At 45.4% G+C, this 13,774-nt stretch overlaps 1 protein-coding gene across 1 annotated transcript in view; it reads right to left on the bottom strand.

Moving 5' to 3' along the window:
• The window catches only part of PREX1 (phosphatidylinositol-3,4,5-trisphosphate dependent Rac exchange factor 1), a 184,816-nt gene extending 174,792 nt beyond the window's left edge, over positions 1 to 10,024 (bottom strand). Inside the window, exon 1 of the mRNA XM_025039736.1 lies at positions 9,978 to 10,024. Coding sequence (XP_024895504.1) covers positions 9,978 to 10,024 — 47 coding nt within the window. The remainder of the gene's footprint in view (positions 1 to 9,977) is intronic.
• Between the last annotated feature and the right edge of the window lie 3,750 nt (positions 10,025 to 13,774).

Below are 13,774 nucleotides of genomic sequence, written 5' to 3' on the forward strand. Positions count from 1 at the left end.
GGAAGGGGCCCCGCGGAGCTCGGAGACGAGCGCACCAACTCTGCGCCGCGACGCGTGGCGCCCCCACCCCCGCCGAGGGCTACGCCACTCCCACCCGACACACGCGACACCCGGCGCGCAGGCACACGCACGCAGGTCCGGCCGCCGCGGCCGCTGCTCCGGCTGAGTAAACACCGGTTGGAAAAGCTCTCAGCGGAGGCGCTCAGGAGCCAGCCCGCCCCGGCACGCGCGCCCCCGCCGGCCCCGGGGAGAAGGAGCGGTGGCCCCCGCCCGGGCTGTGGCTTCTTTGGGACACCCAGCCCTTTGGGTTCCCTCGGGCGCTGCCACGACCTTGGGAAGGAAGACGCGCCGTTCTTTCGCTCGCTCTCTCTCTCTCTTACTCCCTCTTTTCTTTTTCCCTTCCCTTATTCCTTCCTTTTTCTTTCTGAACTTCTTTGCCGGCCCCGGGGAGAAGGAGCGGTGGCCCCCGCCCGGGCTGTGGCTTCTTTGGGACACCCAGCCCTTTGGGTTCCCTCGGGCGCTGCCACGACCTTGGGAAGGAAGACGCGCCGTTCTTTCGCTCGCTCTCTCTCTCTCTTACTCCCTCTTTTCTTTTTCCCTTCCCTTATTCCTTCCTTTTTCTTTCTGAACTTCTTTGCCCCCATGAACTGAGCCTGCCTTTTCCACCTTTTCTAGAAGAAATTATATGCTCTCAGTAAATGGCAGCTGCTCTGCCCGCGTACCCCTCCCATCTACCCACCGCCCAGGGTAAGGCCTTGGAAACCCGGCTTCTAGTCCAGGTTGCTCTGTGTGACCTTGATAATCAGCTGACGCTTGACAAATAACCTCGCCTGCCTCACAGGAAGGTATGCTGCTCAGGTTCAAATCCCAGCTACTTCACTTGCTAGCTGGGAGACCTTGGGCTGGTTTCCTTGCCCCAAGTGCCTCAGTGTTCTCATCAATATAATGGGACTAAAAATAGTTGGTAGCTCCTGGGGTCATGCGCAGTTATGTGTTTCTAGGTGCTGGGTACTTGGAACAGTACCCAGCACCTAGAAAGTCCACTATAAATGTTTATTCTTAATTATTGTTGCCCGTATAAACAGCCCTTCTGGCCAGGCCCCATTCTCCAGACTGTCCACACAATCCCTATTCACCCACTAGAGATCTCTGCGGTAGATTAGTTGATTCATATAATATCTCTCTGTAGACTGTAATTATTATTTAGGCGGGAATATTATTGCTTATTTATTTTCTTTTTCAACACCCAGGACTGTCCTTCCACTGGCCTCTGGGTAAATACTGAAAGTGCCTAAAGACACAAGTTGAGAGTAGGGTAGCTTCTGCCCTCCAAGCTCTGTGACTTTGGGATCATGGACAAGTTGGCATTTGATGTGGGCCTTGGGTGAGTGAAGTTTCCCTGGACGGGGAGTAAAGGGTGTGAGGTGGGTGAGCCTGCTAGGTGTAGATAGTGGAGTCAATTGTGCCCAAAAGGTGGGTGACTCCCAAGGTTCTCAGAAAATTGTAGAGGTCTTTGGAGTAGCTCTGCTGTGTGACCTTCGCCTGGTCACAAGACCTCTCTGAGCCTCAATTGCCTCATCTTGAAATTACAATTATCTACCACAAGGGGAGTACATAGTGGGAGCATCATGACTGTGGAATGAAACTGGATTGCATCCCAGCTCCAGATCTAACTGGCTGGGTGAACTTGGCCAAGACACTTCACTTCTCTGAGCCTCAGTTGCCTAATCTGTAACATGTGAGTCTTTGTAAGAAAAATAAATGTATATAAAGCAGGATTTCTCAACCTCAGGACTATTGACATTTGGGGTAATTCTTAGTTGTGGAGAGTCATCCTATGCTTCGAAGGACATTCAACAGCATACTGTACCCACTAGATGCCAGTAGCATTCCCTCCCCCGTTGTGACAACCAAAAATGTCTCCAGACATTGTCAAATGTCCCCTGAGGGACAGAATCACATCCAGTTGAGAATAACTGATACAAAGTTCCTGACACAGATAGTTGGCACATAGTCGGTACTCAATAAATGTTAGTCCCCTTACCAGTTGTGACCATGGAAGATTTGCTTTAATTTCAGAGAAATTTGTTACACGCAAACATACACGCGCACGCGCACACACACACACACACACACACACACACACACAGCTTGCATGTTTCACCCAAGAATTGACCCACACTGCCAATTCCACATTAGTGGATGGAGCCCACTCCTGGCCCACCCCCATCCCTTACACATTCTATTACTCCCTCGGCAGATTTCTCTGGGATATTTCTCCCCAGTGAAAGATACCAACTTTTAATAAATTACTTAAGGTCCCTGTGCCTCATTTTCTTCATCTGTGAACTGAGGATAATAACTACCTACATCATAAGGTTGTTGCAAAGATTCTTTGTTAACATATGGAAAGTGCTTAGAGCAGATAGTAAGTGCTCGATTATAAGTAGAGGGTTTTATTCACTTCATGGATTGAGTGCTGAACTCATTCGGATGCATTTGGCTGCAAGAAGGAGAAAAATGGGCTACTGATGGTTAAAACATAAGGACGTTGTTTATTTAACGAACAGTCCAGAGGAGGTTGGCTCCTCTGAAGGTTTCAGGACGTGGTGACATCAAGAACCAAGGCACCTTCAACCACATCATGGTGGCTTTTCTCCCAAGGTTTGAGACCTCAAAACTGCTACAAGCACAACATCGTGTGCTAACACGGCGACTGCAAAGCGGGCAAGAAAAGAGTAAAAGGAAAAGCGGGCCTCTCCTCTGTGCCTCTGATCAGAGAAAAAAACCTTCCCAAAGCCCCCAGCAGGCAGGTTTCCCCTTACACTTCACAGGCCAGACCGGGTCACGGGACCACCCTTAAATAGTCCCCCACCAAGAGCAGGGTTGTCACCATCAACTTAGAACAGTCCCGTTCCATCTCTGGAACACGGCTGCCTGGACAACTTTGGGTTCTGTTATCAAGAGAGAAGAGTCTGCCATAAGCATCTACTATGTGCTTGGCATTGAGTGAGGTCCTAGGGCTACAGAAGTGAACAAGACCCACAACGCTCAGGCCTTCGTGGAGCAGACATTATTCCGGCATTGGGGACAGACAATGATGAATTAAACAAAGACAGCAAGTTCCTTTCACCACTTACTCAAGGAGTGTTTACTGAGGGCTACTGCACACTAGGCTGGGATCCAGCAGTGAACACGGCACATCAGGTTCCTGCCCTCCTCCCAGTCCAGAGCACAAAAAAAGGACAGAAACCAAATTAACAATCGATCGATAAAGAAATGAGATCCTTTCGGCTTCTCCAGAGTCGGTTGGTGGCACCTTCAGGCCTCTGCCTCAGGTCACTGCTTACCCCAGGTCTCATGACTCAGGCAGGGATTTCAGCACCGGTGTCATTAACGGGGACTCCCTCGGTCCAGGCCTGACTGCCTTCTAGCTAATCCTGGCACAGAGCAATTCACTGAACAAACATGACTAAACAACACAGGCTGGGGGAGGTTTCCTCTTCCCAGCCCTGTTTCAGCCTTGACTTCCCTTCCTTGTCACCTCTGTCCATACTCTTCAGGATCTCTGATGGGGAGCCCTTAGCTCTGTGTGTATCTCCAGGACAGGGCCTAAAATAGGCCAGAGCTGGGAATCATTCACCAAAAGAACAGAGAGAAAAGAGAAAAATCTGTCAGTTCAAGGAGAAGAAAAAAAAAAAAAAGATGATAATGATAGGGAAATTCTTTTCTGCAGGGATGATTTTAGAGTTTCTGTTGCTAAGTACTTCGCAAGTAGTGGGAAATACCATTTGGTTTCTATTGCATGAGATTCACAGTTGCCAGGAAGAAGTTAATGCTACTTGGAAATATTACATAGTTCCTTATTCCTTGACGAGATCCTCTCAGATTCTGCAGGCTCAGGATTTGAAGGCCCCCACCCTCACCCCAACCCCTAATTAAACAAGATAATAAACTAAAGCAAGGAAAAACAAAGGGTGATTTCGGTCCATCTCAAGATGAACAAGCCAGGTGAGAAATGAGTAATCAGACTGCGCAGGCTTACCAGTCATATCTCAAGTGTAAATGAGTTTTCAGTAAGTCAGGCCAGCTACCCAGGGAGTCTTTTCCCCATTCTGAGCACCAAGAACAGCTTTCTGAGAAGAAGACAGAGGCGTCTCCACCCTTGGCACTGGACAGAACAGCTGGACAACCGAACCCAATACTGGACATGCAGGCCAGGGTTCACTTCTTCAGACGGAGCTATGGTTCTCTTCCTAATCCGCTTAGTTGAACCACCCTCCCTACTGTCCAAGTCAAAACGTCTCCCAAGGAAGCCTTGCTGTTAGAAGCAAATCTCTCCAGAGAACTCTGGTTCAAGGTCTGATTCGAACCAAATAGATACCAGGGCTCAAGATTTTCGCCAAATCATATTCCCTCAGGAAAGCAATGGCAATATAGCCCAGAGAAAACAGAGAAGAAAATGCTTAGGACCCACCATTTGAATCCTGGCTGTTCCACTGACATGCATGCCTTCGTGTTTTCTAGGCTTTGGACATTATTGCAGCTCTCGAGACCAGCTACCTGGATTCAAATCCATATTCGAACTTCCTTATTATGTGACTTTGTGCTAGCGACTTAGTCTCTCTGGGCTTTGATGTATCTATCTGTAAAATCAAGCCAATGAGAGTTCCAACCTCACAGAGTTGTTATGTGGATTAACATACTTCATAGATCCAAAGTGCTTAGAATACTGCCTGACACTCGGTTGAGCATTAGATATCGCAACTGGGTGAGGCCATGATGTTTAGAGGCGTGGTAGCCATCTTCACACCACGAGGGAGGACTCTGCTGACCTGTGGAAGATGGCAATATGACAGATGGAAAGAACCTGAATCTCTGATGTCACTGAGCTTCTGAATCAACCAACTGTGGACCCACCCTGTCTCGGGACTTCTTGTATAATAAGAAGAAGATAATAAAATTGTATAATTTTGTGTAATAAGATAATGAAATTCTCTTATTGTTTAAGGCAGTTAAGTCAAGTTTCCTCTATTTGCAGCCTAAAGCATCCTAACTGATACACCTTCCTTTCCCTGTGGGTTTTCTCCCCACTTAAATGAACTGATTCTTTTATCGATCGGGTAACCAAACATCCCAGTTTTCATGGGACAATCCCAGTTTGTACCTGTTGTCCCAGAATAATTATTAATAACATCCCACTTTGGATGATTATAATCACCTTATCCTTTAAAAAAAAGCATTGCCCTCTTCCTATTTCTCTCTTAAAATGCAAATGTCCCAGAGGGGCGCCTCTCTCTACCATATTGCTTTCCAAATGAAGCAAAGACCTAAGGTTTGTAGTATGAAGCCCAGATCAGGGGTACAGTTAAAAAGGTTCAGAAAGAGGCTGATGCATAAAAGGTAAATTCTACAACTTAGTCAAGGCCGGAGATTGATCTGGATGGTATATCTTGAAATTCCGCAGCCAGAATGCCAGATGGTTTCAACAGACATACTGGACACACATTTTTACGTCTGGGATTTTTTTCTTTTCAGTTTTTTCCTGGACCGAAAGCTCAAAAATAGGGCTGCCCAGTCCAAATCCAGACACCTGGCAATCCCAGTATAACTTTTACCAAAAGCTGAAGGTTTCCTCTTTAGCCAGCAGAAACACAAATAGCCACACCCTCTCCATACCATTTATGCTGCAGCCTGCTTCCAAATTTCCTGGGCAAATTCCATTCTTGGAGCTTTTGTTGAAAGGGGGAAAGTTACTGGGTTTTTTTGAGTGCTCACTATATACCAGGCACTATTAAGATGTGACATCAAACTCTCACAACTGCCTTTCATTGCAGGTATTATTATTATTGTCTTTTTTTACAGGTAAGGAAACTGAGGCTCGGGAAGGAACACGATCAAGGTCACTGTATTAGTTAAGGTAAAGATAGCCACTGTGATGAGACCCAAACAGTAATGAATTCTTTTAAATAGAACTTACTTCTCTCTCATGATATAGTCCAGGCATAAACAACCCAAGGCAGGTATGGAGACCTCAAGGTGTTGGAGCCCAGGCTCCTTCCAGCCTGTGGCTCCACCATCCTTAACTTGCGGAGTTCCCTGTGTGCTCCAAGATGGCTGCTGCAGTGCTATATTTCAACCAGTGGAAAGAGAAAGCAGGGAGAGAAGGGGATGCCTGGTCCTTTTAAGAATCCAAACTCATCACGAGTTCCACACGTCACTTCCACTCCCACCTGATCAGCCAGAGCTCTGCCACCCAGGTGTGTCTGACCCTTAATCCACACCAAGGCACTTCTCAGGTCTTGCTACTGGACTGTGAGAATCTCCTTTCCCTCATCATAGAACCATGCCAGGCACACCTGATTATTAGTTCAATGAATGAATGACTATCCCCAACACTCGTTTTGAACTCTAGGTTGGGAGAAACCTCACTTGTGAGTGCCTGGTCCTATTCCAGGCATTGAAAACAATGAACAAAACAAAGAGTCCTTGACCTCCTGGAGCTGACATTCCAGTGGCAGAAGAGATGGCCAGTAAAGACCCCAAGAAATCAAACACCATGTCTGCCAAACAGTGGTAATGGCTATGGAGAAAAACAAACCAGGGATGACAACAGAGGGTGCTGGCCCAGGCATTCCCGAGGATCGCTAGACGCCTCTCTCAGGAGGTGACATTTTAGCAAAGACCTGAAAGCGGGCAGGGAGCAGGTCCTGCATGTGTTCTAGGCGGAGGGAACAGCAAGTACAAGGGCTTCAAGGCAGGAACAGACAGGAGTGGAGAAAATAAGGGGGAAGGTTGGTAGGAGGAGATGCAGTTAGAGGGAAGAAGGAAGCCAGGTATGTGAGCTGTGTAGGTGAGCTGCTGTAGGCCTTTAGTTTTTTCTCTGAGTGAGTGGAAGCTGTGGAAGATGCTGAACAGAGGAGAGAGATGATCTGACATGTTCTAACAGGATCTCTCTGACCGATCAATGAGAAGAGACTACAAGGGGTGAGGTCAGAAGCTGTGAGGAAGATACTGCACCAGTCCAGGCAGGAGATGTTGATAGCTTACACCCAGGTGATACCAGGGAAGGTGGGAGAAATGGTCTACTCTGGATGTATCCTAATAGTGAACTGGTAGGATTTGTTGAAGTGCAGGGGTTGGGGGAGAGAGAGACAGACAGACAGACAGACAGACAGAGACAGAGACAGAGAGTGTTAAACATGACTCTGAGGTTTTTGGCCTGAGCAACTGAAAGGATGGGGTTGGAATTAACCAGGATGAGGAAGTTTGTCAGAGGAACAGGTTTAGGGGAGAAGATGAAGAACGTGTCAAATTCAATAGCCACGCAGAGATGTTGAGTGGGCAGTCAGACACACAATCCCAGAGTTCAAGGCGGGGGTCAGTCTGGTGATAAGAATGTAGGCATTGTTAGAATGTAAGTGATAGTTAAAACCATGGGATTGGGTGAGATCACCCAGGGAGGGCATGTGGATGAAGAAAAGGTCAAGGACAGAGACCCAGGCCACATCAACACTCGATCTGGGGGATCCATTGAGTGGACACGAGATAGATGTTGAAGAAAGTCCAAGTCCAATTTGTGGAGTTTTTCTGGCTTCCTTAAGAAGACTGGACATAGCAATGGAGTCTCCCATGACTTTGTTTCTCCAAGTGAAATGGGGCAGAGGGCAAGTTCCCGGCTCGGTCCTTTCCTTCACAGCCTGAGTCTCAGTTTCCTCATCCGCGAAACGGGGACATCGGGAATCCTGCTCTGCCAGTTCTCCGAAGGAATGCGAGAACACAGCGAGATCTTATAGATAATCTTACAACGAGATCTTACAAAATGCTTGAAAAAAAAAAAAAATGAAGAGCACACATGAAAAGTTTTTTCCCTACCATCCAATTTTAGGAACTCAGAAATGCGAAACTGACCCAGAGAACAAAACTTACAGATTCAGAGAAACAAAAGAGAAGTCGTGTTGGAGAAAGAACTACGTATAATGAATTTAATTCAGGCCCAACGTGGACGAATTTAGGAAACATAATGTTGAGCCAACGAAGCCAGATATAACAGAAACATTAGGTACGATTCCATTTACATAGGGCTCAAGGCAGACGATATTAAACTACAGGGCTTAGAGGTGCACACTTGGATGGGAAAGCTATAAAGGAAAGAATCCAGCGTTTACATACAAGTCAGGGCAGTGGTTTCCTCCCAGGTTGGGGAGGAGGGGTCTGGGATTCAGAAAAACCACATAGGGGCTTTAGAGACTGGCAGTGATCTTTTTCTTATCCCAGTGGTCATTTCATAGAGGTTCACTTTATAATAATTTATTATGATTTACACTTAGGTCTTATGCACTTTCCTCTGTGTGTTCTCGATTTCCCAACTTTAAAATGCATCGAACGTCTTAAAAATAAATATACACACCTACATTTATACTGTTTGACCAAGTTATTCTCATTCAGGGAATCTAAACTACAGAAATAATCACACACTCAGACTAATTTTGATGCACAAAGATGTTCACTGCAGTGCTACCTACAATAGCCCCATATTTGAGAGGGCCTAAATTAAATTCATTATGGTATGTCCACGATTTGGAAAATTATTTAGCCATTTTAAGTCTGCCATCAAAGTATATTTAATGGAATAGAAAAATGGTCTTGGTAAATGGATAAAAAGAGAGAAAAGAGTGAAATATAAAACTGCGATCTCGACACTGTCGCTATGTGTTACATAGCCACACAAAAAAGACAGGAAGGAAATGTATAAAAATGACAACAGTAGTTACATCCGAGCAGTGGAATTATGAGTATTTGTTTTTGTCTTTATACTTACGTTTCCTAAATTTTCTACAATGGATATATGTTACTTTCATTCTTTAATTCATTGCTTTTTGCTACTTCTTTTACTTTGCACCTCAGAAGTACACAATTAGTTAGCTACCCTCTTCAGGTCATGGCACACCATCAGTGGCATCTGGATATGGCCTCTGTTTTGTTTTATTTTCGCTTATTTTTGCCTTTGTCACTCATCTCTTCTCCTCCTATGTTCCCCTCCCCCAAAGACTCCCACTCCGATATATTTAAAGTATGTTCCTTGTATCCATCCATCTGCCATACATTTGTTTGGCTATATGTGTATCCAAATAGACATAGTAGAAATATATAAAGAGATAAAAATAGTGTTGTTTTATGATTGTTTTTAAATTTTTATATAAATGGAACAGTTATGCATCTGATGCTCTCTTACTGTTTTCACTCGACTTCATGTTTTTGAGGTCATTCTTCATTGCTTTTCGTAAACGTAATGCGCTGCTTCTGACTTTTTCTTAGTATTCCATTGTGTATGTGTATCACCGTGGTAGAGACTGCCGGTTATTCCCCAAAAGCAATTTCCTCCTCTATCAGGAGACATCGAAGGACTACATTTCCCAGTCTCCCTTGCAGGTAGCGGAGTCAGATAAAGATGCTTTCGCTCATAAATGCCAGGCCAAAAAACGTCTCCCATGCCTTCTCCTCCATGCTCTTTTCCCTTCTAAACTGGTTGGGATGAGGACCCCAGAGTGACCTTGGAAGCCATGGGTCAAAGGTAGAAGAGCAGCCCTCTGCCTGGGTCTGGATGCCTGTGTGAAAGGGAGCTAGACCACCAATTAGCAACATTCACCTTGGACTATTATATGAGCAAAAAATAAAACTTCCTTTGAGTCTAAGACTTTAAATACTTTAGGGTCTATTTATTACAGTGATGAATATTAACTCCAACCAATAAAACTATATTCTACTTATTCATTTCCTAGTGCTAAACACTAGTGCCCATAACATCCTCATACGTGTTTTCATTTGCATCCGTGAGCAAGTTTCTTAGGTTGTCTACCAAAAAGGGAATTGTTGGGCTATAGGGTTTGTACGTATTTGGTTTATCTGACCAAAGCAATGGCAGAGGCATCCAGTTTGGGGAGGCAGTGACAACAGAAGTTTTGGTATTCGCATACCCAGAGTCGGCATTGCCAGTTGGGGTGTCTGTGCTCAGCAGGGTCATCGCTGGAGCCATCCCACAGGGTGGTTGGGGCATCGTTCTTGGCATGGCATCTAAGACTGGCTTCCTGGGCCCCTGGAGATTCTGTGAGCTTCCCGTAACCATTAATGAAATTACTAGAGTGGATTCTGCTTTTTACAACTGCAAATCCCTGATCCATGCTAGATTAAGGGTTGGCAGACTTCTGTAAAGGGCGAGATAGTAAATATTTAGGCTTTAAAGGTCATACAGTCTGAATTCCAACTATTCAATTATGCTGTTGTAAAGCTAACAGCAGCCAAAGACATTATGTAGATAAATGGGTGTGGTTACTTACATTTCAATATAACTTTTTGCCGCTTATTTATTAAAACAATAGCCTGCACACCACAATTTGCCAATCCCTGAGCTAGACGAAAGACATCTCTTCTTTCTCTAAGTCTCTATGTAGACATTTATGCCATGTTTCCTGCCCTTGGCTCTTGGTCTGCTCCTTTTCTCAGGCCATTTTGGGTTTCCACACAGAGCCTAACACATTCCTTCACCTGCAATAGACTGATTGAATGAATAAATGAGTGAACAAATTAATAAACAAATGGCTTTAATTTAGAGGTGGTCCCAGGCAATGACCAGTCAGAATAGGAGCCAGGAGTAGACAATCTGTGCAATGGAACTCCTGCACCAGGGGCATATAGTCCTGCTCGATGAGCCCACCTGCTGGTCCCCAAGCCCCACACCCACCCAATCAGGCTTCATCCCATATCCTTGGTAGGCAACAGTTTAGGGGTTCAGTTTCCAAATTTCAGAAGCTAATGAGAAACAGGGGCAACTGTGGGGGACTCAGTTCTCAAAAGCAAACTGTGTCCCAGTGACTAATCCATCTTTCACTCCCGGTATTTTTATTCATCCCCGCAGAAATGTGTATGAGTCACAGCTCCTGTTGGAGAATTTTTAAAAATGCATCATTGTGTGTATATCTCCAGCCTGCAGACCTGCAAGGTCTGGGTGCTGTTGGCAGGGAGCTAATGATTTCAGTAGCGACAACAAAAGCTGTCAAGTCACACTAACCAGGGCTTCTTTTCCCCACTCTCATCGGCTTCCAACAAATAAAAGAAAAAAAAAAGAAAGAAAATAATCAATTCAGCATCTGATTGAGGATATGACACACAGAGTGATTAGGCAGCCACGGACTTATACATGCTCCTACAATACTATTCCTTTCTTTTAAGACTCTGCCACACAAGCACCCATTCTTTTTGAAAGCCTTCTTGACTAATCTGATCTCGACTACCCTTCTCTAGCTCTAAAACCACTATGATTTGTGAATCAAATCTCACCCCCTCCTGATCACGTTTCCATCCTGCAGTGGATTCCTGCAGCCTTTATGTAGTTAGACAATTCCTATTCTACTCCTCTCAGCCAATTTGTACTGTTCTTTCTGGAGCGTGAAGTCATTTCCACGTGGGTGTGTTGTTCTCTCTCTCCAGCCTGGTAGGAAATTTGGAAGTTTGGCCAATTTGGAAATTATGAAGAGATGAAGTCAGATCTCTACTCGGCCCCTCACTGGCTGTGTGACTTCACCTCTCAGAGCCTCAGCTTCTGCCACTACGAATGGGGATGATGCTGATCATCGTAATAACAGAATAAAAGTACCTAATGTTTCCTGAGCCACTAGAACGAATGCTTAATATAGGCAAGGGGTTTTTTTTAAATCTGTTTTGCTCACTGCTATATCCCCAGGGTCTAAAATAGAGCCTACCCACTGTGTGGTACTCCACAAACGTATTGAATAAATGAATGAGTGAATTGTTTTTCAGACTTGCCTGTACCACCCTCCCAGGAAGAGATCTCCAAGGTCTCCTGACTCTCCTTTTGTCCATATCCAGAACTTTCATCTCTCAAATCCCCTTGTTCCTGTATTATTCAAGGCTCCTTAAGACACGCGTGGCAAAAATCCAACTCAAACCAGTTCAAGGGAAAAGGTACATAAGGGCTCGTGTAAGTAAAAAGTCCATAGTAGCTTCAGGCAAACTGGATTCAGGTGCTCAGAGATTGTCTCTTTCCCAAGAGGCCAGCTAGTCAGGCCATCTGATTAGCCAGGAATCGGTCATGTGTCCAGTCAGTGACTCTCACACAGCCAGGTCTGGGTCATGTGATGAAAGGGTGAGTCCCTCGTGGACTGAAAGTGGGGAGGGGATGTTTCTAAAGGTCAGTGGTGGCCTTAGCACTAGAAGAAGGGGAATGGATGCTGGGTGGACAGAAGCGAAGAACTGGGGAGTCCCCTCCCGCCTCCAGTCTCACCGGCCTCCGTTCCATCCTGCATCACTCTCTCGGGTTAACCTCACAAAGGCAGCTATGGTCAAGTTATTCCTTCACTCAAGCACCTCCAGCGGCTCCCTACTGCTGACTGACATAATGATAATTTGCTCCGTTTGGCACGTAAAGACCTCTGCAATATGACACTGGTCTTTTCCAATCCGAGGGATCGGTGAGGGAACTGTCCTCAGAATCCAGGGAAGGGATGGCAAAGCACAGAGCTGGCCACTGGGAGTGGGGACGCAGGTGTGAATTCCAGAGACATCCATCATTCCACTGAAACTGCTCTCACTGAGGTCACCAACTTGGACCTCAAAGTCCAAATCTAGTGGCTATTTTTCCATCCTTATTTTACTTAATTATTCAGTAGCACTCAGCACAGTGACAGCTCCCTCCTTCTTAAAATATCTTCTTTGCAGAAAATTCTGGGGGCGTCCTGCCTACCCGCCCCTTATTCTCTCGCGCTGCTGCTTCCTCCTGGCGTTCTCTGGCAGTAGGAGTAGTTCAGATTTCATCTTCTACACCCACTCGAGACACCACTGGTTGCAAATTCAACCACCTTTTTCCCCCTCTCCCTATCAAAACTCCAAGTTTGGCCACCGTGTGCTTCTGGAGAGAATGAACCCCTTCCCACTCACGATGGGTAAATCTTAAGGAGTCTTAGCCCATATAGGGAATTCGGCCTATGACACATTTTTAGCCAATAAGACAGGATAGAAATCTGTTGAAGCCTGCAAGTTTTCTTCCTTCTTAAAACAGGGCACGGAAAAAGAAAGTGATCTCGTTTGTCCTCCTGACGTGCGGACGTTGAACGAAAATTCAATGTCTAAAGTCAGGGCAGCCATCTTGGGTCTTCACTGACTTTCCTGATGAGATAATCCAAGGGTGGTGAAACTTCCAAAGCATAGCTCTAGCCGTGACCTTGCTCCTCAGGTCGCTCCAGGCCCATGTGAGGTATATAACAGATATCTTTTCAAGCAGTGTTATAGGCACCTCAAAAACTCGAACAAATTATCTCCCACATTTCCCAAGCTTATCCAATGCTCCACCAAATGGATGACATCACCATCTACAATCTCTCTCATGAATACTCCTGGAGTCTTTTTCTCATTCCTTCCTTCATTCATTTAACTAACTCATATTTACTGAGCACCTGCGATGTACATTAAGCTAGATGTAGGAAGAAAAACAATGAATAAGACAAAGTTCTATTCCCATGAAGCTTATATTCTAGTTGGGGGAGAGAGAGATTAAACAACAAATAAACACATAGCCAATGACAGCTAAGAAATAAACAAGATGTTTTTGTAGAGAAATATAAGAAGGCATACACCTAGTTGGGTGATTTGGGAAAAAGTCCTAGGAAGGCAATGAAGAAGCTGAAATCTGAATGCCAAGCCAGAACCAGCTCTGCAAAGTGTGAAGAAGAGCTTTCTAGGCAGAAAAATGGCAAACTCA

Source organism: Pteropus alecto, unplaced genomic scaffold (assembly GCF_000325575.1).
Source record: "Pteropus alecto unplaced genomic scaffold, ASM32557v1 scaffold45, whole genome shotgun sequence".
NCBI classification, from domain to species: domain Eukaryota; kingdom Metazoa; phylum Chordata; class Mammalia; order Chiroptera; family Pteropodidae; genus Pteropus; species Pteropus alecto.